The following is a 27574-nucleotide window of genomic DNA, read 5'->3' as shown; positions in this document are numbered from 1 at the left end:
TATGAAGGTGCATAAACATCCTTGGAATTCTGCAAGTGAATACAAATTACTTGAGTAATCAGATACCTTGGCTCCTCACATACAGCTTTGTAAGTTAGTCAAAAGATGAAAACCTAGTGTCATCCTGCCCTCTCCAATTACCAATGTTAAACTGTACACATATACATAAAAAAATCAATGTCAAGAATAATGTACCATCAAAGAATATGAAATACTTTATCTGATCACATTGCTTATAGTGCACATTAAATACTCATGCACATTATTGCTTAGAGCACTTTCCAATACAATTATTACGTGAGTCACATATGTAATTTAAACTCTTCTAGCTGTCACATGAGAAAAGCAAAAAGTAACAGCTGAATTTTATATTTTATGTAATATAACATTCAAAATATCCACATGTATAAACTATTAGGAAGTTTTGTTCTTTTTTTATGCTAAATTCTTGAAATCCCTTGTATATTTGATACCACATCTCAATACAGGCTAGCTACATTTCAAGGGCTTAATAGCAACATGAGTCTAGTGCCTATCATAGTGGACAGTGCAGCCAGAGAGATCAACAGGAAACAGTTACTGAGCACCTATTCTATGCAAGAAATTGTATTAGCTATTAGGGAAACTAAGAGGAAAAAAAATCACAGTCCAACACTAAAGTAATTACAATGAAGATATGGAAAAAGATTTTGTACTGAAAAGATAATTGACATGAAACAGGTATGTCTGACAAGTTCAACAGGAGTAATGTAGGCAACAGGTTGTATAAAAATTTATGGCAGGGATTTTTATGATCTTGGGCAAAAGTATGTGCCTGAGATATTTGAGATTTAAGAAAAGGTTTTTGGCATAAAATATATAGACATACATGAACATAGAAAAAGCCCGATACATTCTAGTAACAATGAATGAACTAGCATTAGAGACTTCATATATGGTAGGTATTAAATTTCCTGGATGTTCAAATGTTAGCCAACTCTTAAATGTATGAATAAACAAATGACAAAAGACATAATATTGGAACAAAAAAATGTGAACACTAAAATATCTGGTGACAACCTTTTGCTTCTAATGAATGAAGAGTCAGTTAAATATGTTTGAATGGGAAATGATGTGTGAGGCAGTACAGACAGCAGTTAAAAATTTACTGGGAGGGGGCGCCTGGGTGGCTCAGTCGTTAAGCGTCTGCCTTTGGCTCAGGTCATGGTCCCAGGGTCCTGGGATCGAGCCCCGCATCGGGCTCCCTCCTCCGTGAGAAGCCTGCTTCTCCCTCTCCCACTCCCCCTGCTTGTGTTCCCTCTCTCGCTGTGTCTCTCTCTGTCAAATAAATAAATAAAATCTTTAAAAAAACTTTTTTACTGGGAGGACAAGGTAAGCCACAGATAGATGAAATGAGAGCCTACACACTAATGTAGGCATAAGTTAATGAGAGTTCTAGCCAAACCATAATGGAGGAGATGAAAGAGAGATTGGAAGAATGAATGAAATAAATAAGGATCCTAGAATGATATTATGGTCAGACGTGAAAAAGAGAAGATTGTGAATATACCCAAGATTTGTACTATAGGTCACAGAGAAAATACTGGTGTCTTTTGTGATAACTGATATGGAAGTGCTCCTACTTAGGAAAAAGATTAACCCAACTTTAGGCCTGCTGAGATCAAAGTGATGACATGATGTCTAAAAACGTGCACTGCACAAAGAGAAATATGAGAGTATATATTAGGAAAGGGCCTACTAGAAATGTAAAAAAGAATAAATACTCATGAGAATATATAACATTGCTAAGGAAAAAGCAAAACTCGGAGAATGAGTCAGGAATCTATAACTTCAAGTTACAAAAATATGAGAAACAGTTTCTGTAGAGAGTGCTCTAGGAAATAAACTAGAGATGAATAAAAGAATCAAATGTCAGGATGCCTGGGTGGCTCAGTCATTAAGCATCTGCCTTCGGCTCAGGTCATGATCCCAGGATCCTGGGATCGAGCCCCGCATCGGGCTCCCTGCTCAGTGGGAAGACTGTTTCTCCCTCTCCCACTCCCCCTGCTTGTGTTCCTGCTCTCGCTATCTCTCTCTCTGTCAAATAAATAAATAAAATCTTTAAAAAAAAAAGAATCAAATGTCAACTAGATAGAAAAGCCATGGATATCGGTGTGGGCAACATATATAGCTGCATAAATGTCAAGTTTACTATCTTACGTGGCTGTATTACTATGGATACCATAGCCTTTCACAGCACCTAAATGAAAGCGAGAGGATTCACTATGTAGTCATGAAATTCTTTGTTCTATTATGCTCTTGTCTGTGATTTGCATAACATGACTGACTATAATCTGAGTATTGTGTGTGCCCTTTATTAATCAATCCTTGTATAAATCTCAGAAGGATTTTTATTTCTCTAAAGATAAACCTGGCTTGCTAAATATCATGAGCTCCAGTATAAATTTTAATAAATTCCATAAAAGACTACAGTCATATTTTTGACACTTCTATGTTTTTAGTGCTATCTCTTCTCATGTTTGCTATTTTTATTGGTTTCTTTTGTGAAGTATGCTGGTTTCTTCCTTCTTCCTCCTTACAAACTCTCTCCACTCTACTCTTGCTCTGGGAAGATAACGTATATGAACTACATCAGGGTTTCTCACACTTGGCACTAGTGATATTTTGAATTAGATACTTCTTTGTTATTGGAGGAAGTTTAGCAAAATGCCTGGCTTTTACCCACTGGAAGCCATTAGCACCTCTCCCTTTCCTCCCAGAGTTGTGACAAACAAAAATGTCCCTGCAAACAAAATTGCCGCCTCCCTGTCCCAGCGTTGAGAACCAGAAGGTTACAGCAATGTACTCCTTTGGTAATTCCATTACCCTATGTGTTTGGCCAATGGGAGCACCAGAAAACCAAATGGAGGGAGGAAAGGAAGACCAGGTTGTTTGTTTCCCAAACATCCATTCCCTGCCAGGTCAGCGCGGGCAAGCTGGGTCACTCCACAGACCACAGCTCCTGTCAGGCAGCTATCTTTAAACAACCTCTGTTTGTTCATGTGTTTTCTCCCGTTCTTTCTCTCTTACTCTGATATTCTCTCTCTCTCTCTCTCCACACACACATACACCTCTCCTCTCCCCGCTGCCTACTGCCTCAGAATCTGTAACTTCTCTTCTGCCTCTGCTCATTTAGGCCTAGTGGGTATAATGGTGCACACTGTTACTATCCTGAAGTACTACATTACATCCTAATTCTATCCAACCCTTCATGATTACTCACTTTATGAAAGTCTCCACAAATTACCTAATTTGTGTGTACCATCTGTTTCTGCAGGAATTATAACTGATACAAGGTGAGTTCAGATCAAAATATTTATAGAAAAGAAAAACACCAAATAGTCATTGAGGAGTTTCCTCCATTTTAGCCCCAATCGTTGCCATGTTTTGTGCAGGCAGCCTTGTAATAGTCACTGACTGATACCGATATTACCTCTTACGCTTTGATTTGATCAATTAAAGTTAGCTATGAATACAAAAGATCACTAAATGCGCTTTCTTACCCTGTTGCTCTCATGTGAAATAGAGATACAAACTTACAATGAAGAGCAGCAACCAGGTAGAATAGTTCTTGGAACTCTTCCCAAGAAGAAAATATTGAGATTATAAGAAGTGAGACTGTTTCAGTTTTTATAGTCACACCTTATAAAGAAGTAGGAAAGTATATGGAGATGTCTGTTTGTTAATTTAGTCATGCACTCATTCAATGAGTCAACAAATTCTTGGAGCCTACTGTTTTTGAAGACACTGTACTAGATACTATGGAGTTTACAAAGTTGACTAAAATGTAGGCTTTATCCTCAGAAGAATTTATGAGCTTATTTGTTTGAGGTCCAAACAAAACAAAACAAAAACAAACAAACAAAAAACAAAGTAAGACTGTAGGGGAAAGTGGTATTTGTACCTTACATCCCCCTGATGCCAAAGAGAGTATTCTCAATACTTGGTGAGGGGCCAGATCCCAAGCCCGCAGTAAGTATTAGTTGAATGTGTGGCCAAATGAAATTTGAGGAAGGAAAAAATGCCACACAGTGCCTCACAGTTCTGTGTGGGAGCTGTCAGTAATAACATGCTTCTCCCAGTTTCTGATTGCATTCCTGGCATATCCTATATACATCAATCTTCTGTGATTAAATGAAACATTAACTGCTCTGTTTGTATTACTTGAGAAGAACATTAAGAATTATTTTGAAATTCAAATAATTTCCCCGTAAACCTTAAATTCAGAAATTTGTATACTGAATCTTACCCAAAGTGAAGCACAACTATATCTATTGCACAGGTGAAATCATATGAAATAAGGCTCCTACTACACTGTTACCATAACTAATCTGGGCTTTATAAGGTTTGAAATTGGTTTTATTTTCTAGAGAAGTTTTAGGTTTATAGAAGAACAGTACAGAAAATACAGATAATTTCCATATACTCCTTTTTTCCCCTTCCCCCAACTTTTCCTATTATTAACATATTGTATTAATATGATACATTCATTAAAACTGATGAACCAATAATAATACATTATTATAACTACAGTCCATAGTTTACCTTTAGGCTCACTCTTTGTGTTGTAGAGTTCTATGAGTTCTACAAATGTATGTCATGCACCCACCATTATGGTATCAGAAAGAATAGTTGCACTGCCCTAAACAAGCTTTGTACTCCACCTATTCATCCCTCTGTCCTTCCCACAAAGCTTTGGCAACCACTGATCTTTTCATGCTTTCCCTGGTTTTGTCTTTTCCAGAATGTCAGAGTTAATATCATACAATATGTAGACTTTTCAGACTGGCTTCTTTCACTTAGACATATGAACTCAAGCTTTCTCCATGCTTTCGTGGCTTGATAGCTTATTTCTTTTTATCACCAAATAATATTCCACTGTCTGAATGTACCACAGTTTATCCATTAACTAACTGAAAGACATCTTAGTTTCTCCCAAGTTTTGGCAATTGCATATAAAGCTTCTAGAAACATCTATATGCAAGTTTTTATGTGGATGTGCTTTCAACTCTTTTGGGTAAATACTGAGGAATGTGATTGCTGGATTACATGGTAAGAGTATGTTTAGTCTTGTAAGAAACAGCCAAAGTGACTTCCAAAGTGACTGTACCATTTTGCATTCCCACCAGTAATGAATTAGAGGAGTTCCTATTGCTTCACATCCTCACCAACATTAGGCGCTGTCAGTGTTTTGGTTTTTGCCATTCTAATAAGTGTGTAGTCAGCTTTCAACACATTTTCACATCACTACAATTAAAAAGCAGAACCTTTGGTTGTCTGATCTTTTCTTGGCTACTTGCCTGTCCATTTCAAACTGCAAAGCTGACTACATACCTAGGATATAAATCTTCCCTGTCCTTTCTTGCATTCATATCAATGTTTCATTTGGTAAACAGTAATGACTATCAGTTCCTGCTAATTGTTAGCAATTTTGAGTAGCAGGACATTTTTTCTGATACGCACAAATATATAGCTGAGAATCATGTGCTGCAACACTGGAAACATTGCTGGGATATGTGATAGTTTCAATGGGATCGTAGGACAAGCACTGAGCTTAGAGTCAGTGGATTTAGTTCGTTTCACCGGAGACACTCACAATCATCAGACCTTGGTTCATTTGACTTCTTTCAGCCTCGAGAATGCATTTGTAAATGAAAAAATATATTTTCTTTCTGCCCATCCTACCGTGAAACTGTTGTAATAACAATATGCATTTATGCTGTGTATTTGATACCATGCAAGCAATCTGAAAATCACAAAACACTACATAAAATATAGGGTCATATCCTTACCCCGAAGAGCTCACAGTTTAGCAAGAAAGCACTAAACTAACCACATTACGATTGATCACTGCTGTAGATGTGGTTCGACAAGAAAGCACTCAACTAACCACATTACAATTGATCACTGCTGTAGATGTGGTATGACAAGTTTCCTTTAGAATACTAAGGAAGAATTGTCAAAGACTATAGATATTAAGCTTTTTTGTGCCAGGTTCTGGGACCACATTTATCTCATGTAGTCTCTATTGCATCTCTGATATGTGTATTTTATTATTCTCATTTCATACAGAGAATGTAACTGAATAATGAAGCACTTTGTTCAGGGCAACAAAGCTAATGAAGTTAATGTAATTCCACTTTTTATGGAAAGTTGGGAAAGGCTGCATTATATATCCTTAACTGGAGGGGCCATTTTTAGAACTCAATTTTCTAGAATTCAAGCTATACCACACACAACAGATTACTCCATAGCTATTGACAGTGGGTAGGTGTAGGATCTCTTTACATGGAGATTCTTAAGGGTAAGATCCCTATTTACTCAAGAATCAGTTTTAGACAGTGTCTTTGTGTTCATACTGCTGTTTTTTTTTTCTTCTATTAACAGAAGAAAAAAAAAGAAAGAAATGAAAAGAACAGAAAAGAAATACACACACACACACACACACACACACACACAGCTACCTCATTCTCTTCATGACCTTCAATACCAAGGAAGACTGAATAGAATATCAAGATAAATTTGTGGCAGATTTAGTATCCTGTCTCATTTTCATGGCTGCCCAGAAGTTAAGAGGTTTGGAATGATTATAGGCTGATAAGGAGAAAAAGACATCAAACTAAGTGTCTACAGTCTAAAACAGATCTGTGAAAACTACTCCTAGTTCTACTGAGATTTGTCAGAGTAACTATTATACAGAGATGCTATATTACTTTTCCCTAAGATCAGAGAGCATTTCTTACTCATTCTCATATCTTAAAATTTACCATAGTGTATGGTACTAGGTAGAAATTCATTGAACATCAGTTGAACATCAGATGTGAAAAGAGTTGGTGATGTAAACAGAAGAATATAATTGTTGTGGGCTCACTTGTATTCTATATTTGCTACAAGGTTGCTTATTATATTGTTTTGCTGTTAGAATCAGTATTGGTTGCTATTTAGCAGATCACCTCAAACTTCATTCAAAATACCATGTTTAAAAAGAAAGAAAACTAAAAAAATGTAAATGTGTGTCTAACTTAGATCACATTAATGTTCTGAAATGAGCAGATCAAAGATGGCAAGTTTTAAGACTTATGCAGTAATAGGTCCTTAAAAGAATTACTGACTCTATCAGCTTGTATTCAATGTGCCTGAGTGAAATCAAACAATGGTATTCCCAGAAACAATGCGCCTTAGAAGAGTGAATACCAGCTACATATATTGTAAAAGTATCATGCCAACTTCTCTTCCAGTGAGGCATAGAGAAAACAATTTATCTCTAACAAGAAAAACTTCAATGTTGTATTAACTGGTAATTGCATCTAAAACATTTTAAAATACATTCCCTAAAGTAACAGAATAATTCTAAAAATAACCTAATAAATCTTCTTTCAATAGTCTGAAAAGAAACACATAGAAAACAAATGAAGCAAAGAATATTTAGAACTGAGAGACAAGTTAATAGAAACTGACATTAGACGAAGTTGAAAATCAAAAACAAAGTATTAAGATTTCATCAAAATAAGCTTCGGCACAGTGAAGGAAACAATCCACAAAACTAAAGGGCAACCTACTGAAGATATTTGCAAATGACATATCCAATAAAGGGTTAGTATCCAAAATATATAAAGGACTGATACAATTCAACACCCCAAAACCAAATATTCCAATAAAACATAGGCAGAAGATATGGGCAGGCATTTCTCCAAAGAAGACATACAGATGGCCAACAGATACATGAAAAGAAGCTCAATAGCACTGATCATCAGGGAAACACAGACGAAAACCGCAATGAGATCTCACCTCACACCTGTCAGAATGGCTAAAATCAACAACACAGGGTGCCTGGGTGGCTCAGTCGGTTAAGCATCTGCCTTTAGCTCAGGTCATGAACCCAGAGTCCCGGGATCGAGTCCCGCATCGGGCTCCCTGATCAGCGGGGAGTCTGCTTCTCCCTCGGTCCTTCACCCCGCTTGTGCTCTCTCTCTCTCTCTCAAATAAATAAATAAAATCTTAAAAAATAAATGAAAGTGAAAATTTAGGGCTGAATTAATTCCACTCAAAATACAATGGATGAAGGGGGAGAGGAACCATGAGAGACTGTGGACTCTGAGAAACAAACTGAGGGTTCTAGAGGGGAGGGGGGTGGGGGGATGGGTTAGCCTGGTGATGGGTATTAAGGAGGGCACGTACTGCATGGAGCACTGGGTGTTATGAACAAACAATGAATCATGGAACACTACATCAAAAACTAATGATGGAATGTATGGTGATTAACATAACAAGAAAAAATTTTAAAAAAACACAGAAAGCTGACTTTTTTACTTCTCTGCTCAAAGGCCTTTACTCTAATATAATCTAATATAATCTAACATATAGCCATGGTGCTTTGGGCCATTGTTACCAAGGACCTGTGAAATTACATGGGACCTGGAAAAAAAAGTATTGCCTCCATGCTACAAAAGAAAAAGTTGCAAAATGTTTGACTGAATATCTATAAAGGGTGATATGCCAACTAGCAATTCAAGTGTACATGTGTTTTCATATATATATATATATATACACACTCAATTTTAAATCACAGAAAAAGGAATAATTTCATCATATAAAACTCAACTTTTAAATTATAAAAAATATTCATTCTGAATTATGTAAGACTGTTGAATCACAGACCTGTACCTCTGAAACAAATAATACATCATATGTTAAAAAAAAAAAGAAGATAGTAGGGAGGGAAAAATGAAGGGGGAAATCGGAGGGGGAGATGAACCATGAGAGACGATGGACTCTGAGAAACAAACTGAGGGTTCTAGAGGGGAGGGGGGTGGGGGGATGGGTTAGCCTGGTGATGGGTATTCAAGAGGGCACGTTCTGCGTGGAGCACTGGGTGTTATACACAAACACTGAATCATGGAACACTACATCAAAAACTAATGAGGGAATGTATGGTGATTAACATAACATAATAAAATAAAAAATAAAAATAAAATCTAAAAAAAAGAAGATAGCAGGAAGGGTAAAATGAAGGGGAGTAAGTCAGAGGGGGAGACGAACCATGAGAGATGATGGACTCTGAGAAACAAACTGAGGATTCTAGAGGGGAGGGGGGTGGGGGGATGGGTTAGCCTGGTGATGGGTATTAAGGAGGGCACGTTCTGCGTGGAGCACTGGGTGTTATGCACAAACAATGAATCATGGAACACTACATCAAAAACTAATGATGTAATGTATGGTGACTAACAGAACATAATAAAAAAAATACAGTGGATGAATCCAGTGAAATTTGGCATGTTGATTTATATAACCAATTCCCCCCCAAATTTTTAATGTGGTAGAAAGTATTAACTTCAAGCAAATATCCAAATTTATCTGAACATGAAAAGAGGAAAATCACCATCCCTGTGGCCATTAATTCTACCTGTGTGAGACAATATGGATAAGGCCACAGTGGGCTATTCTCAGGCTCTTCAAATTTTACTCTACCAAGGGGTCTGAGGACAGGACATAGAAAAGGACTGTGGCCCTCATGCCATTTTGCTCACACAATTTGCACTGACGTTTACTCCTGAAGGATGTATTTTGGAATTAAGAAAGAGCAAATATATGCAAAAATTGCATTGGATGTGAATCTAGTGGCCCTTGCAATTTTGCTGTAGGATATCAATTGATTCCCTCTTACAGAGAAGGGACTGTCACACTAAAACGGTTTCCACCAGCTCAAACATTACAGCAGGCAGAATTTATCTGTAGTTTTAGATGGGCCCTCATTTGTTATAAAGATCTATCACACCCCAAAATACTTCCTGAAATTAGAATTTTCTCGATAAATCAGTGTAGCCCACGGATAAAATAAGTTACCAAGCCTTCCTTTTGAATCTTGATCCATATTCAGAGAGGACTATTCCACATCACAAACACTAACTAGTTTTTAATGTTCTTCTCTGTCCCTAATGAAATCTGTATTGTCGAAGTATTCTGGAAGAAATAAATAAAGGAGCCTGGTATCTCAGCCAGTGCCTCCTGGAGTTCCACACAGCTGATGAGTCCAGGCAGTGACAAATGACACGCTATTCCTGGACGTGCAGCCTTCTCTCCCTCTCATCTTCTTGCAGCTGAACACTGTCACATTCCTTGCAGAGGAAACATAACATTTCATAGCTGTCATCCTTGCATAAAAGGCAAAGGGAGGGGAAAATTCCTTTATCCATGTGCCTAAACATTTCCTTTTATTATTTATATATCAATTATCATGAGAAAACATTGAGTGTGTGTTTCGACATAAAATGGGGAAAGTTATTTTGGGGAAGGTGTTACTTACAAAGGAAAACACACAGTGGAGAGTCAGGAACAATCGGGAGCTCACTGCCTTGATATTCCTAATCTTCTTTCTGGCATCGTGTGCTCACCAACTGCCTAATATTGGATGCATGTGGTTCTGCCCATCTGTCCAACAGTCAATCTAATTTATGTGATTTACTAAGAAAACATTTAATGGAATATGAATAATGTATGATGATAAGCAGTTTTTTAAATCTCCAAGATTTATCTTATGAGTGAAAGGGTTGCTTCGTTCTTAAGGAAAAAGTCAATATCACGTATCCACGTACAACCAAGTAGAATTGCTACACAAGTATGAAAACGCAAGAACTTTTGTGATAAGTATGAAAGGTACAAGTAATTTTATTAGAATTGGCCCACATTCCATAGCATGCCAAATCACTAATATGCACCAAAAATCACATGGAAATTTGAAGTAGAGAACGATCTTTGCCATTTTACACATTCTTGCTGTCTGTCTTTTTAAAATTAGGATCAGAGGGGCGCCTGGGTGGCTCAGTCAGTCAAGCGTCTGCCTTCAGCTCAGGTCATGATCCCAGGGTCCTGGGATCGAGCCCCATGGACTCCTTCCTTCTCCCTCTGCCAACTCCCCCTGCTTGTGGTCTCTCTCTCTCTCTCAAATAAATAAATAAAATCTTTAAAAAAACATTAAGATCAGAAATTCTGGTTAGTCAGTTTTTTTTAAAGAAGACTATAACGGTTATCTCTGCTTTCAGAAGAAGGAAACGTCTACACTTAAATGAATAAAACTCCTTTCACATATATTTAGTAAGTATTGGAAATGTGCCTGGAAGGCCAGCGTATGTGGAGGGCAGTGCACCAGAGAAAAGGGATAGGACACTGTAAGCCACAGTAAGGATTTGGATTTCACTCTATGTGTGAAAGGAAGCCACTAGATGAGTGACGGCAGGGGAGGGATGACTTGGTTACTGTTTCAAAAGAATAACTACGACTGGTGGAGAACAGAATAACTGGATTGTGGTAAGTAGAAGCAGGGAGGTCACTTGGGAAGCTAGGGAAGGAGTCGACATGAAAAACTGATGGAGGGCTGGCCTCAGGAGGTGGCAGTGGAGAAGGAAGCCATGGTATTATATTATATTGTGAAATACAGGTGAACTGATCGCTAAAGAATTGGATGGAAGATGTAACAGAAAAAGAAGCAAGAATTCTTTCAGTGTTTTCACCTAAGCAACCAAATATGAATGGTATATCTGCAAATGCTATGAAAGCTAAGAAAGGTGAAATTATTATGCATTACGGCAGTTAGAGAAAGCTTCTATTGTAGTTCTGGAGGCTTGAGCTGGACTTTTTAGACTGGATAAAATTCAGACAGGAGGCATAAAAGCCTTCTCAAAGGTAAAGCAGAGTTAAAGTTACATATTGTGGGGCACCTGGGTGGCTCAGTCATTAAGCATGTGCCTTCAGCTCAGGTCATGATCCCAGGGTCCTGGGATCGAGCCCCACATCGGGATCCCTGCTCAGTGGGGAGCCTGCTTCTCCCTCTCCCACTCCCCCTGCTTGTGTTCTCTCACTCGCTGTGTCTCTCTCTGTCAAATAAATAAATAAAATCTTAAAAAAAAATAAAGTTACATATTGTGTAAGGTAACTGGGAGATATTTTGAAAACACCTGGGGGTCTGCCTAGACTGAAGAGTTCTGTGGAGTGATTGAGAAATATGTGATTGAAAAGAAAGGGAGGCCAAATAAAATAGGGCCTTGAATAATGAGATTAAGCCCTGGGGCTAGATTCTATAGGTAGTAAACAGCCACTGGCTAATTTTGTAGAACTAATCTAGCTAGTAACTTCCAACTTTTGTTAAAGGAAGTACTGCCAAAGGCCATTTCATAGATTCCAAAGATAGATCAAGGTAGATGTATTTATAAAATGGTTGAACCAAAACAAATGATGTAATATATGGTGATTAACATAACAATAAAAAATTATAATAAAAAAAGAATATAAAAAAATGGTTGAACTATGAGAAGATTAAGTAGATTTCTAAAGAAAATGTTACCATAAATTTCATTTTACATACCCACACCCCACACTCACACTCATGTATATACACACATATACAATACTAAGCCACTACTCATAACATAAACTACTACCATCCTCAAGTCAGTCTTTCGCAGTTTCTTTTTATAAAGGTATAAATTAGTTTCAAATTTCTATTTACAATTGAATTCTATGTATTCCGAATACCTACATCAATCAGTCAATTCTTATTATGTTTCAGTAAGCTCTTAGGTCCAAAAATACATTTTAAAATGTGACCTTAGGAATTTGAGATGATGATCAGATCTGCTAGTTACGACTAAAAGGCAGTACCTATTAATGAGATATTCAGAGGTTATAGGGAAAACTAAAGAATATAAAGGCCCTCCCAGTCCAGGTACAAGGCCTTTGTTCATATATAAAATAAACTATACACTATGGATGGACTTATCTAATTGCAATAGAAATAAACTACAGAAAAAAAAAGTCTACCAAAAAATATAGTTTTACAACTTTCTATATGTTATCAGGTTAATAAAAACATTAAAAGTTATTTGCAAGCTTAGGGATTGGGGCATGCTGTGGATAAAGCATACTGAAACGAGAAAGGCAAAGTTTTGAGGATACGTAAAAATAAGATGATGATAGCTTTCCCAGAGTCCAAAAGATCTGTATTACAATTTTGCAAAGTCAAATTGTAAGGTCCCATTTGATCAGATAAACTTGCTAAAAATGAAAGAATAAAGTATTACATTCATTCAGGCAATACAACCCATTACTCCTCAAAAATCTTTGTTAAAATTTATCTTGAAATTTGGATGTGGTACCCAGTATTATTTGATAGCAAAAAGACAATGCTGAAATAGTATTTTAATTTGGTTTGATAATTGGGATCAAGAAAAATAAATACAAGACTATACCAGATTTTTTTTTTTTGAGAAATAATAAAAGACTATTAGTGCTATGATACTTCACTCAGAGACAGCCTTACTTCAAACTTGAAGGAAAGACAAAGGGGTTGGGGAAGAAATCTTCAAGCAAAGTCTATAACATTAGTAGACTAAGAAACTCCTACATATACTCATCATGATTAAGAGTTTGATTTAAATGCCTACAGTACAAGAAATTGGTTTTGAATATCACTATATTTCTGATGCTGCCTAGAATAGCATCTTACACAGAGCATGACTTCAACAAATACGGACCAGATGAGCTGATGAATAAATAGGTGAATGGATGAATGACAAATGTGTAACTGTACTTTTAAGTACCCATGAAGCTGATTTTTTTTTAATTAGTTGAACAAATGTAAACAGAACTGAGACACTAAGAAGGAAAATTAGCCTCTTTAAGTTCTAATTGTGGTGAAAGCAGCAGAATGCTTAGTCACATAAGTGTCAAATAGAATGGAATATTATAAATACTATTTATTATGCTATTGTTATGAGTTTAATACATACTTGTTAAAGGAAATCGACAAAAATATAAATAAGCAAGGGGAGACAATAAAATGACTGTAATCCATGACCCAGAAATCGTCTATTGCAGTGTTTCCTCAAGGACAACGTGGGAGGACTTTCTGTGGTCGCTGTAATGCCTGGGGAGCATTACTGACATCTCACAAGCAATGTCTAAGGCTGGGACACTTTCTACAGTGAATGTGAGAGTTCCCCAAAGCAAAGTATTATCCAGCTGGAAATGCTGAGTGTGCTTCATTGAGAAAAACTGAGAGCCTGGTGCATTTACTTCAGGTCTTTATATATACATATATCATGCACAGATTGTTTTTTAAATAAAAATAGGTAATACTATAAAAACTGTTCATATTGTTTGGTAATCTGTTCTTTTCACCTAATGCAACAAGAGCATCCTTCCACTCTATTAAATATTCTTCTCTGTCAGCATTTTAATGGCTGCTCAGCATACCACTGTATGGATCAACCATATCTTAGGCCTTATCAACCTTATCTAAGACCCTACTGTCAAATGTCTAACTTTTTTTTCAACTTAACATTACAATCAATGCTATCCTTATATTTAAATTCATGATCATTTAAACTCTTAGAAGTGAAACTGTTGATTCAGAGACTATCCATAATTTCAGTGCTTTTAATATAGATTTCCAACATGTCCTCAAGAATGATTTGTATCAACTTACTCTCCAACCATATTGCTAGTGATTAAATGGACAACTCTCACATAAAGCTGCTAGTAATGTGAAACACCAACTGAGGGCATGGTGACCTTGGGTAATAGCTCTAATAGGTAATTCCCTATCCCCTATCTAAACAGGAGGTGCAAGGATTGCTATGAAATAAGCTTCCATTTGAGACAATGAAACTAAATTATAAAAGTTCAAGTGCGGGCCCTTTCATTATTTTCCCATCAGTAAAGTTTATTTATTTATTTATTTATTTTTACAGATTTTATTTATTTATTTGACAGAGAGAGACACAGCGAGAGAGGGAACACAAGCAGTGGAAGCGGGAGAGGGAGAAGCAGGCTTCCCACCGAGCAGGGAGCCCGATGTGGGGCTCGATCCCAGGACCTGGAATCATGACCTGAGCCGAAGGCAGACGCTTAACGACTGAGCCACCCAGGCGCCCCCCCCCACCCCCATCAGTAAAGTTTAAAAAGAGAAGAGACATTTCCAGGAAAATAGATTTGAAGGAAAGTATTAGTGGGAGTGTGGGAATCTGTCTTTTGCCTTGAACCCTTCTCTATGGAGACAAGTGGTTACTCATGAGCTTGGAAAGGTCTGTGCACTGGGAAGGCTCACATCTCATTCCCTGGTGGGATTCTGCCTGAAAAGCAGGACCTGCTAGCTTTCCCAGTGCCAAAAGAGTGTAGGCAAATAACCACAGAGACATGGGGGGCTAACATACCAAGATGGAGAGTTTAATCTCAGTCGCCTCACCCCCACATCTCCTGATCCCTGAGAGTTGAGGCTGGTGTGGTGGAGATTCCTAGGTTTTTCCTGAGTCCAGATTAGGCAGAAAGAAGAGTACACAGGACCTGGTGGCCAGGTGTGGAGGACAGAGGCAGGGAGTGACAGGAGAGCATAGTTGTCCTCGACCCTGAGGTTAGGAGGGGACGGGTGGGCACATTTAGACATATAATGTACCACATCAGAGAGGCACTCTGGGACATTAGTGGCTGTGCTGACTGAAAACCAGTCCCGATCAAGAGCAAGGATATTGCTATTCCTATCCCTCCTACTTTCCCCCTTTGCAGACATATTATCCCATTTTCAAGTGAACTTGGGGAGAGGAAACTTGAGCTGATGTTAAGCTCTGGCAACATACAAATCTTGTATTTGGTTGAATATTTATATAATGAGTCTGTTTTACCCTGGAAATAACTAAAATAAGATTAAATGCAAGGCCTTAAAGACCATAAACTAAGCCTTAGTGCTTGTCATGAAGGTGTCAAAATCAGGTAAGTTTGGGATTGTACACTTCTGGAATTGCTCCCATTCTAGAAAGTTCTGGCATACAAAATTAGCTTCAGGAAAAACTCTCTGGCCTCCTTCCCTTCCATGGACCTTCCTGCCTTTTTTTCTTTTTAAGATTTTATTTATTTATTTCAGAGAGAGAGTGAGTGAGAGAGAGAGAAAAAAAACATGAGCAGGGGGAGGAGCAGACTCCCTGCTGAGCAGGGAGCCCGATGCAGGGCTTGATCCCAGGACTCCAGGATCATGACCTGAGCAGAAGGCAGATGCTTAACCAACTGAGCCACCCATGCACCCCATCCTGCCTTTAAGTATAAGGGAAGGGGCCAAGATAACACAGCCAATTCTTAGACCTGTCCCTATCCAGGTCAGAAGGGAGCTTCATCTGGATTTGGTACAAAAGTTTCATATGAATGTCATATGAATGAAGAAAGTCATTTCTTTGGCCTTGTCCAAGAGATCTTACAGAAAATGGCTATAAAAGAATAGGATTTAGATATGAGGTGCTGAGTCCCGATAATCTCTAAATATCTCTAACCCAGGACCTAAATACCAGCCTTATTAAGAAAAGGACAAAAAGAGTGAGTGGGGACAGTTTCAGTCAACCTGGGGCATCTTAAACCTGACCTCCACTAAACACCCAGACCTACTCTCCATGGGTTTGACATTAAGAAGACATTAGAAAAGACAGCAACTCTATCCCTAACAAGATATTAGGGCTCTGGGATTTTCTTCTGTTTAAAAGAGAAATTTTTTTTGTTTACTCCAGTATTTCCCAAAATTATTTCTTTCTAATTACGTGTGTATAATATTCAATAGAACCACACTGGGGAAATCAAAGGAAAAATAATAGTAATGTGACTTCATTTTACTTAGCTAAATAAAGTAGGATGTTCATTGAATGGTTTTTCCACTTTCTGTGTTTACAATTTACTTACACGAACAAAACCTATAATCATATATCTAGCACAACTCAAAGAAAATGCAGGTTCTTCTCAACAAAATATCCTCACTGTATAACATATCACAACTGACTATTTTTTATCTGCATGATCTCATTTCATTCACACTGATTGTGCGGTGGCTGGCCAGTTAGAGACACTCGAGTAACTTTGGTTTAGAAAGGTTAAATGAGCTGCCAGAGGTCTGGCAATGCATAATTGAACAAACTGGCCTAAAATTCAAGCCATTAAACATACTCAAAACATTCTGAACTCATTTAATCCAACACTTTTATTTCACAGATGAGAAAATCCGTGCTTAGAGGGGTGAGATGACATCATCCAGCAGAAGGAGAGAGACAAGACCAATTCCACGTTCCCTACTTAAAGCTCATGCTGTGCATACTGAGCCGTAACAGGACCTATACACATGACCCAATCAAATGACATAGATAAACCAGGAACCCAGTATAAAGATAAAGGCCAGCTGGCTATCATGATGAGTCAAAGAACAGATATAGGGCAGCTTTAATTAGAAAACTTGTGAACTGCGTTTTTTTTTTGAAACTCACAAGTGTTAGTTTTCCTTTGCAGGAAGAACACCATAAAAGGATTATTTTAAGCAGGCATTAGTTATTTAGATGAGATTATTTTTTAAAGGTGCCTACCTTACATACATCATAATGTTAAAAACTGAAGATGAGGTATTTTTAATACCACTGTATGCTTTGCATGACAACTGTATTAATCTCCAAACTCAGTGACATTGGTAAGAGTACATGCCTTCTCCGGTTTCACTAGATAGCAAATAACACACAAGCTACTGACCAAAAACTGGACCCTTAAGACAAAACGGTATGTACATTCTCAGAAAACTTTTGTGGCATGAAATCGAAATATCGAAGGTCCAATTCTCCAATCGTTTGAAGATTTCCAACAATCGAACAGGATAAAGTGTATATATGTGTGCATTGGAGGTGATTTACTATTATGGTTTGGCAGACAGTTAAATTCTATTCTTAAGTTCTAAAATTCTTAAATTAAAAGTTCACATTATTCTTCACAATTTACAAAGCTGTCAACTGAATTTATTCTTATGAATTGAGTTCCAGATAGATTTATTATATTTTGTTAGTGTGAGGAACACAAAAAAAGAGTAAGACAGTTTCTACCTCTAATCAGGAAGATAAAATATACATTCCTTCTTTAAAAAATTTTTTATTCATTCATTCGTTTATTCAACAAACATAATTTCTGTTCCTTGTATTAATGTATACTATAGCTTCATTAAGAATTAAATACTACTTTGAGAATTTTCAAAATAACTGTTTAGTGATTCCAGAATCACCTGATAAAGAGGAATATTTAAATTGTAACTTAAATATTTAAATGTTTTGCAAAGCTTTGATAAAATTTCTTATAAAAGAATTACTTCCTATTTTAGTTGACAAATTACTTATTTTCTATGCTTATCATGGAACAATTGGGTTGATGAGATGTATCATTCAACTCTAGTTCTATAATTATGTATTTGCATGCAAAAGACAATTGGCATCTCATTTACCTTATTTCTGTTCCTTTGAATTCAAGTAAACATATTTTGTCCTAGATTTTTGTGTATCTTGAATTCCTATTTTCTCTTGATAAAGCAAACAACACCATCAAATATCTCCCTGAAAATTGGAAAACTAAAAGCCTGTATTTGAAGTGGCAAAAAATAAAATTACTCTTACTTTTTAGGAACAGAAAAGTTGGTTATCATTGAAGTTTGGGAAATGACTACTATATGTCATAATAAACAAATATGTCTATTCCCTTTATTCCTGTCACCTAAACATATTAATATTCTTTTTCCAGGTTTTCCATTGAATTATAAGGTGGAAATATGGCTCAGGTGGTAACAGAGGTTTAAAATGAAAACACCTAAGTTTGAAATCATTCTATGTATAATAATATCTGATTCATGAAACTATCAAAAATATCATGTTCTCTTTGCATGTGAAGGGACATTAGCAAGAGATGTTAGCCACCTTCACAATGAAGACTGATTCACCAAAGTATGGTCATTGCTCTTACATTGCATTCAGTAGAATTTTAATTCATATTAAGCATTTATGAAGGAATAAGCCAATTTCACAAATATGAGTTAAAGCTGTTTGCTGGTGTGCCTTGAAGCAGTTCTGTCACACTCTTCCTATAATACATTTTCTAACAAACAAAACTACTATCACAATTGGTTCTTTGAAGATTGAAATTGGATTTGTAGTCATGTATATATTGTGGGGTTATAATGCTTACACATTATTAACTACTGGTGCTAAGACTCAGGTGGAAATATTTTTATGTTTCTGTCTAAACAGCTAAAATATTGTGACTGTTATTTTTATGTGTGTGAGGTAATTTCATAATCTGCTGACAGAAACAAAATTTAAAGTATAATATTTATTGAGAGTATAGGTCTCTCTCATTCCTAACAAAAAGGATTTTTTTCCCTATGATGGATATATACTTGTTACAAATACAGACACATTCTCCAAGAATAGAGATGCTCCTCTTTCCCAGGGGTAAATATGTCAGGTGCTGTGCCTAGACCACATTTCTTGAAGGCAGGAGTCATGCATATGTTATCCACCTCTGTAATCTTGGGAGTGCCCAACTGAGTGTCCAGTACATACAAAGTACCCATTAAATACGTGATATTGAATTTTAATGAAAACCTAATCATAAGCCTAAGTTTCTTACAACTTCCTATATAACGATTGTGCACTTCCCCTTTCCAACCTTACAAGATTAAGGGTCATTAGGAATTATGATTCATCCATCCTGAGCCCAGTGAAATATTAGATACAAAGAAAGCCCACCACAATAGATGTGTTTCCAAGTAGAGAGACTTTACGTAATATTAGTAGATTTTCCTATGAGCATAAAATATTGATTTTTACATACCACATTACAAAAGGTTACTGATTATATACATGTTAAAAACAAATCAATCAGGTCAATTGGGTTTTTTTCTTTAATTACAATATGCTTTAACCTAAGATTATAATGCTCTTAATAGTTTGTGCCACTCCCACCACAAGTACACATCAGGCAAGTCCCTGTGCCACAGAGCTTTTGCGTTAGGTTTAAATATAACTAACAGTCATGTTGGTTATCTTCAGAGGTCAAGCACAAAAGCAAGACTCAAATTTCCAATTATTTGAGACAATATATTAGATTTATCATTACTAAACATTTAATAAGAACGTACTATAAATCAGAATATTTCACTAATCTTGACATTTCTTGTTACCTTGTTATAAACAAATCAGTATTAAGATTACACCTATGATATGTGTATGCTTCTTCAAAGAAATCTGAAAGATTGCCTGTGACCTTTGGCTTATTTGTGAAATCAATATAAATGAGTTAGCTTATGTCAACATCCATCCAACATCCAAACAATCATCTGATTATTTATTAAGAAGGTCAATAACACTCAAGTGTTTAAAAATAAGTCTGCATCAAGCTAAACATGATCGCTCTGGTAAATCAAAGGAAGTAAGGAGGACCCTTAAATGTTACAAAAAATGTCACATTCCTGCTTTGTTTTACTCCTCTAGCACACATTTGGTTAGCTATCCTCTTATGAGTTAAGGCAGCAGCACAGAGTATGCATGCTTCTATCCATCTGAAATCAATATTTTCTGGATAACTGTGCTGGGGATAGTAAAAATTTCTTATAATCTGATCTAATTTTTTCAAAATGGCACTGTTTAGGCACTTCACTCTAATTCTGAAGAAAAATAATAAACAGATGAACTTGAATATTTCAAGCATCTGAGATTATAAATATTTCAAGCTTATTTCTTGCATGAAACCTATTAATTTCTGTAGGGAGGTCTGTGACTAAATGGGATGTGATAATGAAGCTTACTGCTATACTATTTGTTAGGCAGTGGTTATCTGGTATATGAAGAACTTTCACTCTCTATAAATAATTTTAAAAAATACAAAAGTATAGACCTCAAGGACACTGAGGATCCAACTCTTCTAGGGCATTCCAGATAGCATTAAAGAAATGCCCATTTGTTCAGCAAGGATTTATTTGAGCAGTAACCACATGCAAAGCACTGTTGAGGGGTTGGGATGGAGCAAATGTCGTGACCAGCTGCATATTGCAAACCTAGATGTACTACAGAGCAACTCTTACTCATTACATTTGTTTATAATAGTCTTAGTACAAGCAGATAATTTGTTCTCAATAGAAGTAGGAAACAATTTGAGAATAAAAGAAAAAATCTTCAGATGCAATGGTTTTGTGTAGCATCTTGTCTATCATATTTTGTAATACTGGAGAAACTTTGGCCAATTTGACTTAGAGATGGAATGTAACTTTGCTTACAAAAATTGCTATTAAACTCCTGCTTAGGGTGTTCTAATTTTCTGTGAGCACACTAAAAGCGAAAATAAATGTGAATAAAATGTAAAAAAAAAGTAGGAAACAAATTCCGTCTATATAATACCACTGTTTGAACTTAAAACTTGAGTATTTCTGCCAATGCATTTGCAGCTTGTTTCTACCATGCCAATCAAATGAACGAGCTTCAGGAAATGAACTGTATACCTGATAATCTCTTGTGTGTACATAGGCAAAAATATAGATTAGTAGATGCATTATTCTAATGTATTCAGTAGAGGAGCTAATAATATTTGATAAAGCAAATTCTTAAAATTCAAGACATCCCTTTTGTCCTTTAATCTAATGATTATAATTAGAAATTATTAATAAAGATAGCTTCATTCATATGAAATTCAAATTTAAAAAAATACTTAGGTATCTGTCATCATATCTCTCTGTTAACATCAAAAGGAGATAGAGTACACCAAAGCAAACATTCCCAAAGAGATGAATTTAGCAAATAAAAACAGATAATCAAAATGAGCTTTTAGAGTTCTTGGAGAAAGAGAGAAAGAGAGAGGGAAAGAAAGAAAGAAAGGAGGGAAGGAAGGAAGGAAGGAAGGAAGGAAGGAAGGAAGGAAGGAAGGAAGGAAAGAAAGAAAGAAAGAAAGAAAGAAAGAAAGAAAGAAATAAAGAAAGAAAGAAAGAAAGAAAGAAAGAAAGAAAGAAAGACAGACAAGACCAAAGGGTGGAAAGAAAGAAAAGAGGAAAGGAAGGAAAGAAGGAAAGGAAAAAGGGAAGGAGAAAAGGAGAAAGGGAAGGAGGGAAGAAAGAAAAAAGATTTGATCCACTATCAATCAGGGAGTAACGGGCCAAATATCCTCAAAGGACACGAGGGCTAAACATCAATGCAGCCACTCCCTTTGCAGTGTTGCTGATATTTAAGAGAGGCACCACTGCCAAGAGAATGGCACAGCCATTAATCCACTTCAACGAGCTAACACCCAGTAGTCCTGCCAACCACATCCCTCTTCCCCCAAGCCTTATGAAATGCACCACCAAATCTTGTTGATATTACCTCCTACATAGGCTTTAAATTAATCCATTTCTTTTTCTTCCCCCCACCTACACCTTAGAATATACAGTCATCTCCTCTTTCCATCCAGCCCACTAACTGGTCCCTGGTTTCCACTCTTCCCTCCCTTTAATCTCTTTCCTGCCTGGCAAGCAGAGACATCTTTTCAATATGCAAAATTATAACCTGACATCCTTGCTTAAAAATTTTTTTAATAGGTTCCTTCATTCTTAGAATAAAGACCAACATTGTCAACATGACCAACCAGGTTGTGACCCCTGCATATTTCTCCAGCTTCTTCTACCTTATTTTCTATGGCTCCAACTGCAGTCCTCTTTGACTTGCCAAGGTACCCCTCCTACCACATGAGATTTCTTCATGTTGTTACTTTTGCCTACAATGTTTTTCTTCCAACTCCCACTTGTTTATTAATTGCCAGTCACTTTTCTAGATCCCAATGCAGACATCATCACTTCCTCAGGGAAGCCTTTGCAATGCTCTCCCTTATCCCTTACCCCATACTGGCTGGGATATTCTCGGCATTATGTACTCCACAGCATTTTACAGAACTGCATACTTATTGTGTGGTAATTAGATGATTATTATTAACCTTTGTCACTAGACTGTAAGCTCAATGAAGAGAAAAACCATGTACGGTTTTCTCATCATTTTAACCACAATATCTAGCAAAGTGTTGGACACATAGTGAGCAAGCATTATTTCTTGAATGGAGAATGAATATGCCAATGGAGTCATTAACAAGTGGTTAAAGCAACAATAATCTGCTTATTTTCATTTACCAGAATCATTTTGATCAGAGTTTGAATGATGAAATTACATTGCTTCAAATCTCATAATGAACAAATTGAAAGATTTTATCTAAACTCTCTAAGATTTTTGGCATTTCATAGATATGGCCACAATGAAAAGATTATTAGCATACTCCTTGAGTTATAATAGAAACTCAGAATGTTTTTGCTAAATTAGGCTTTAACAATTTTCTGGTATAGTTTCTCATATTGAAAGAGTCTTAGGAGATCCTCAAAAAGTCATCCAGCCTGTTGGTGACAGAGCAGGGATGAAAATCAGCCATTTAAACTCTGTTTAATGTGGCTTTTTTTTTCCTATAACTATGCTGCAATTTCTGGTTTTTATGACTACATTTTCATATTAAAAATTTGGAAGAACTTATAAGTACCCATAAGAGAAATATCTCCAAATGGTTAATTTTGTCATATCGTTTAGATTTCTGCTTTAAAGTATTAAAATAAATAGCAATATTTTTAGAAAAATAAAAAAGCCCAATTTCATAAGAAATGAAGCACTTTCATGCCTTATTTGCAATTTACATGGTATGCCTTAAATAGGGGTGAGAAGGGAATGGTACATGTTTCCCTGGTTTCTTAATATTCTGAAGCAGAGAATTTTTCCACTTAAAACTAGCCTGTAATTCAGTTTATAAACCCCAAAAGGAAGGTAGGTTTTGAGGAAGTGGTTGGGGAAGTGACATAGTGGATGGAAAAGCAGTCGGTCACAATTGGCATGTGACCTTGGACTGTCACTCCCCTCTGTAGATTCTACTTTCCTTATCTGTACAATCAGAGGGTTGGTCTAAATCATGGGCTTTGTCTGTTGATGGGCTTCCAAGATCCCAAGTCCTTTATTGTGTGCATTTCTGAGAAGAGAATCCAGAGCTTCTGTGGGATTGGAGAAGGGCTTGGGACATTTAACAGGTTAATTGCCTCTGTACTAATAGCAGAGATCCCTCTTAACTTTTGAAATATAATAAAGCTATAATTATAAATTCAGACAGAAAATAGAAATGTGTATAATTATTAGCGTAAGTAATAAGATTATTTGAAGAGCATAAACTAGACAAAGGAACACTCCTCTCACTAACCATACATTTACGCGTTAGCTAAAGAACTACCGTAGAAGCCCAGCCCAGATTTTCCATAAGTAACATCAATTGCCCAGATGATATAAATACCTGTGATAAATCTCAATATGTCACAGGTTTTTAGTCCTGCTTTTTCATTATCAGTGTTTTAATGATCAATCAAGGCAGCCTGCTACATAGAATAACATGGAGTGGAAACAATCCAGAGCAGTTTGCCAGCAAATAAAGCTACTTTCTTACAGAGTTTTCAAAATATCTATTTGAAAACCATTTTGATTATAACTTTCAGATAGTTGAATAGCCACAGTTGCTATGCAACGCATATAATTATTAGACACAGAAATAAAAACCACTCTTAATCACTTAATTTCTTCTTACCTTTCCTTATTCACTTAATTTCTTCTTACCTTTCCTTCTTAATAAATATGCCTAATTATCCACCAGGTGTCAGGTACTCTTCTAGACACTTGTGATATATCGGTGAACAAAATGAATATATTTCATCCTCACGGGGCTTATATTTTAGGAGGGTACAAATAAAATACTAAAGAACATATATAAAAAGTAAGTTGGGGGCACCTGGGTGGCTCAGTCGGTTAAGCATCCAGACTCTTGACTTAGGTTCAGAGCATGAGTTTGAGGTCTTGAGATTGAGCCCCACATTGGGCTCCATGCTCAGTGCAGAGTCTGCTTGAGATTCTCTCTCCTTTTCCATCTGCCCCACCCCCACTGGTGTTTGCACACAGGCACACACATGCTCTCTCACTCTCTCTCAAATAAATGAACTCTTTAAAAAAAGTAAGTCATTTATGATTCTTAAAAATGGTACATGTAAAAAAGGAAAAAGTAAAGAGTAGGGAAACTGGGAACACCAGAGGTGAGGAGAGTGGTTCCAATCTCCAATAAGTCAGGGTAGGCCTCACCGAGAAGGTATCATTTAACAAACACCTGAGATGAGGGAGTGAGCCTAGCATATAACCTGGGAAGAGCCTTCCAGACAGAGGGAGGCACCAGGGCAAGGGAGTATTTGATTTGTTCAAGGAATAGCAAGGAGGTCATGGTGCCAAGGAAATAGCAAAAATCTCTGCTGCTGTGGTCACAAAATTTGTGAAATTTCATCTTCCAGTTGACACCTCATTTTCTATCACTTACCTGTTTAAAATGAAAGTTATAATATCTTTTGTATAATCCTACTAGAGTCTCGTATTTGTCAAAAATACAAAGTTTTCCTGAAAATTTTTAAATCACCCCAAAACCATGATCTCTGGTTGGTATGCAATTTGACTCTGTCTCCACAAACATATATTTGCAAATGAACTGCTATGTGATAAGCAAATATGCCATTTAATAAGAGATGATGTCATTATAAAGAAATCAAGCAAAAGACCTTCAGTTTGACACTTTGTCAGTTGGGCACAAAGCATTGGTTATACCCCAACAAAGAGAGATTTCAAGATTCATAGCTAACATGAAAGCACCCCTTCTTTCTGAAATGTCACTCTTCTTTTGGTATTTATTACATTGTTCATTTCATTAACTTTCTTCCAGAAAATGAAACAATCATAATTACTGTACAATTTTCATAGCACTTATCTGGGTTAGTACCTCCAAAAAAGAATACACACATAAAAGTAGTCTTTTTTTTTTTTTTTGAGAAGAAGGTCCGTCAGCCCTCCCCCAAGTAAGCATCTTATTCCTGCCTAGTGCCTTCCATGAAAATGTGCTGTGATCCCGAGACTTTACAAATTAACATAGAATGTATGCAGCCATACCTTGCCCAACTGATCCTTTTTGCCAAAGCCGGTGGCAGCTGCGATGCTCCCTGCTCCCTCCACGGTCTTCTGTGCTACCACTGTCACCCCTGTCACCACCGCCTCACCAACATTTGTCACTTGCTCTTTGGTCTTCTCAGCCACTGGGATAAGTCCAGAACAACAACAGATTAAGGGACAGTGGAACAACAGGGACTGAAATCAATTTCACTTCCACTAGCTGTCAACTTCTAAAGACCTGTATTTGCACGTGCTATAAATAACTGAAGTGTCAGAAGAAATAAAACCTCAGAGATATTTAACTGAGTATGGCTTAGACAAACATTAAATCTTTTTTTCTTTAAATTTTTTATTGTTATGTTAATCACCATACATTACATCATTAGTTTTTGATGTAGTGTTCCATGACTCATTGTTTGCATATAACACCCAGTGCTCCAAGCAGTACGTGCCCTCTTTAATACCCATCACCAGGCCCATACCCCATCCCCCTCCCCTCTAGAACCCTCAGTTTGTTTTTCAGAGTCTATTAAATCTTTGCTAAGATATACTGCTGTAATCATGCAGATAGTAAAACGTGCTTCAGGTATAATGATCACAAATAGAACCTTTGAGCAGCTGAGGTTTGATTAACATTTTACTAAGGAAAGTTTAGAGAAGGCAATGATTACAGATGCAGCTATTGTGGTATCAGGTATGTATTTCTTTATTTCATTTTCAACATCAATTCTTTAATCTCACCCAGCATGTTGATTTTCACTACACCTTCTGAGTCACACTAACAACACATAGTTGCTCATGTTACCATCAGAAATGAACAATACAGATGACATGATACTAAATATAGAAAACCTGAAAGACGCCACCAAAAAACTACTAGAATTGATAAACAAATTCAATAAAGTTACAGGATACAAAATCAATCTACAGAAACCTGTTGCATTTCTATACACCAATAATGAAGCAGCAGAGAGAGAAATTAAGAAAACAATCTCATTTACAATTGCACCAAAAATAAGAAGATATGTAGGAATAAATGTAACTAAAGAGGTGGAAGCTCTGCACTCTGAAAACTATAAAACACTGATGAAAGAAAGTGAAGACAACACAAAGAAATGGAAAGACTTTCCATGCTTATGGCCTGGATTTAACAAATATTGTTAAAATGTCTGTACTACCCAAAACAATCTACACATTTGATGCAATCCTTATCAAAATATCAACAGCAATTTTCACAGAACTAGAGCCAACAATTCTGAAATTTGAAAAAGACTTCAAATAGCCAGAGCAACCTTGAAAAAAAAAAAGCAAGACTAGAGGCATCATAGTTCCAGACTTCAAGTTATATTACAAAGCTATAGTGATCAGAACAGTATGGTACTGGCACAAAAACAGACACATAGATCAATAGAACAGAATAGAAAGCCCAGAAATAAACGCACAACTATATGGTCAATTAATCTTTGACAAAGTAGGAAAGAATATCCAATGTGAAAAAAACAGTGTCTTCAACAAATGCTGGTGGGAAAACTGGATAGCTACATGCAAAAGAATGAAACTGAACCAGTTTCTTATATCATTCACAAAAATAAAGTCAAAGTGGATTAAAAACCTAAATGTGAGAACTGAAACCGTAAAAATCCTAGAAAAGAACACAAGCAATAATTTCTTTGACAGTGGCCATAGCAACT

At 36.5% G+C, this 27574-nt stretch overlaps 1 protein-coding gene across 6 annotated transcripts in view; it reads right to left on the bottom strand.

Moving 5' to 3' along the window:
* SNCA (synuclein alpha) overlaps window positions 1–27574 on the bottom strand; it is a 144591-nt gene that overhangs the window by 99926 nt on the left and 17091 nt on the right. For all 6 annotated transcript variants that reach the window (XM_028117774.2, XM_028117773.2, XM_028117777.2 and 3 more), the window contains exon 4: window positions 25884–26026. In XM_028117774.2, the coding sequence (XP_027973575.1) occupies window positions 25884–26026 (143 nt within the window). The remainder of the gene's footprint in view (window positions 1–25883; window positions 26027–27574) is intronic.

Source organism: Eumetopias jubatus, unplaced genomic scaffold (genome assembly GCF_037043125.1).
Source record: "Eumetopias jubatus isolate StellerSeaLion01/CBP00866 unplaced genomic scaffold, mEumJub1_p1.0 scaffold_2, whole genome shotgun sequence".
Classification (NCBI taxonomy): domain Eukaryota; kingdom Metazoa; phylum Chordata; class Mammalia; order Carnivora; family Otariidae; genus Eumetopias; species Eumetopias jubatus.
Note: the sequence above shows the minus strand (reverse complement) of the source record. Positions and strands in the feature narration are given on the sequence as shown.